At 53.3% G+C, this 861-nt stretch overlaps 1 gene segment (V, D, J or C); it reads right to left on the bottom strand.

Annotated features, from left to right (window-relative positions):
- LOC122212725 lies at positions 1 to 489 on the bottom strand (the record flags this gene model as incomplete). The annotated part of the segment is given in 2 exon segments: positions 1 to 78; positions 181 to 489. Coding segments are annotated over 2 exon segments (387 nt in total), but the record flags the coding sequence as incomplete, so codon positions are not given.
- Positions 490 to 861: the final 372 nt, after the last annotated feature.

The following is an 861-nucleotide window of genomic DNA, read 5'->3' as shown; positions in this document are numbered from 1 at the left end:
CTAGAGAAACTGCTGTGTGGAGAGGAAGCCCCAGACCCTGACAGGAAAGCTTCCTTTAACCTCCATCTGCACCTGCTCCTGGGAACACAAAGTAGAATTGTGCATAGTGTGCGCCCCCTGGTGGTGCTGATCCCCCCTGCAGGGAGGTTTGTGTCTGGGCTCCCAGTGAGGTCCCCTCACCGTGTCTCTTGCACAGTAATATGTGGCCGTGTCCTCGGTCTTGAGGCTGTTCATCTGCAGATACAGCGTGTTCTTGGCGTTGTCTCTGGAGATGGTGAATCGGCCCTTCACGGAGTCTGCGTAGTATGTGCTACTTCCATCAGTATAAATATATGCGACCCACTGCAGCCCCTTCCCTGGAGCCTGGCGGACCCAGTGCATGTAGTAGCTACTGAAGGTGAATCCAGAGGCCACACAGGTGAGTCTCAGGGACCCGCCAGGCTTCACCAGGTCTCCCCCAGACTCCACCAGCTGCTCGTCACACTGGACACCTGCAGACACAAGACATCTTGGTCAGGAAACTGTCACACATCCACTGTCTCACTCACATCCACTCACAGACTCAGTGTCCCTCGTTCACCATGAATTACCTTTTAAAAGAGCAACCAGGAAAACCCAGCCCAGCACAAACTCCATGGTGAGGTGTGTGTGTTCTGTGCTGATCACAGAATGGGAACACCTGGGACTCCCGGGGCTGGGGCTCCTCTCCCAGCTGCAGGGTTGGAGCTGGACTGGTTTAATCAGCACAGGGAGGGCCCTATTTGCATATCCTCTGACTATATATCAGGCTCCAGACTTAGATTTGTTTCAAATTTAAAACCAGTGTTTGAGAGGCACTTCTAGATCACTTCTTGCAGAAGG

Source organism: Panthera leo, assembly GCF_018350215.1.
Source record: "Panthera leo isolate Ple1 chromosome B3 unlocalized genomic scaffold, P.leo_Ple1_pat1.1 chrB3_random_Un_scaffold_42, whole genome shotgun sequence".
Lineage (NCBI taxonomy): Eukaryota > Metazoa > Chordata > Mammalia > Carnivora > Felidae > Panthera > Panthera leo.
This window is presented reverse-complemented; position numbering and strand designations above follow the sequence as displayed.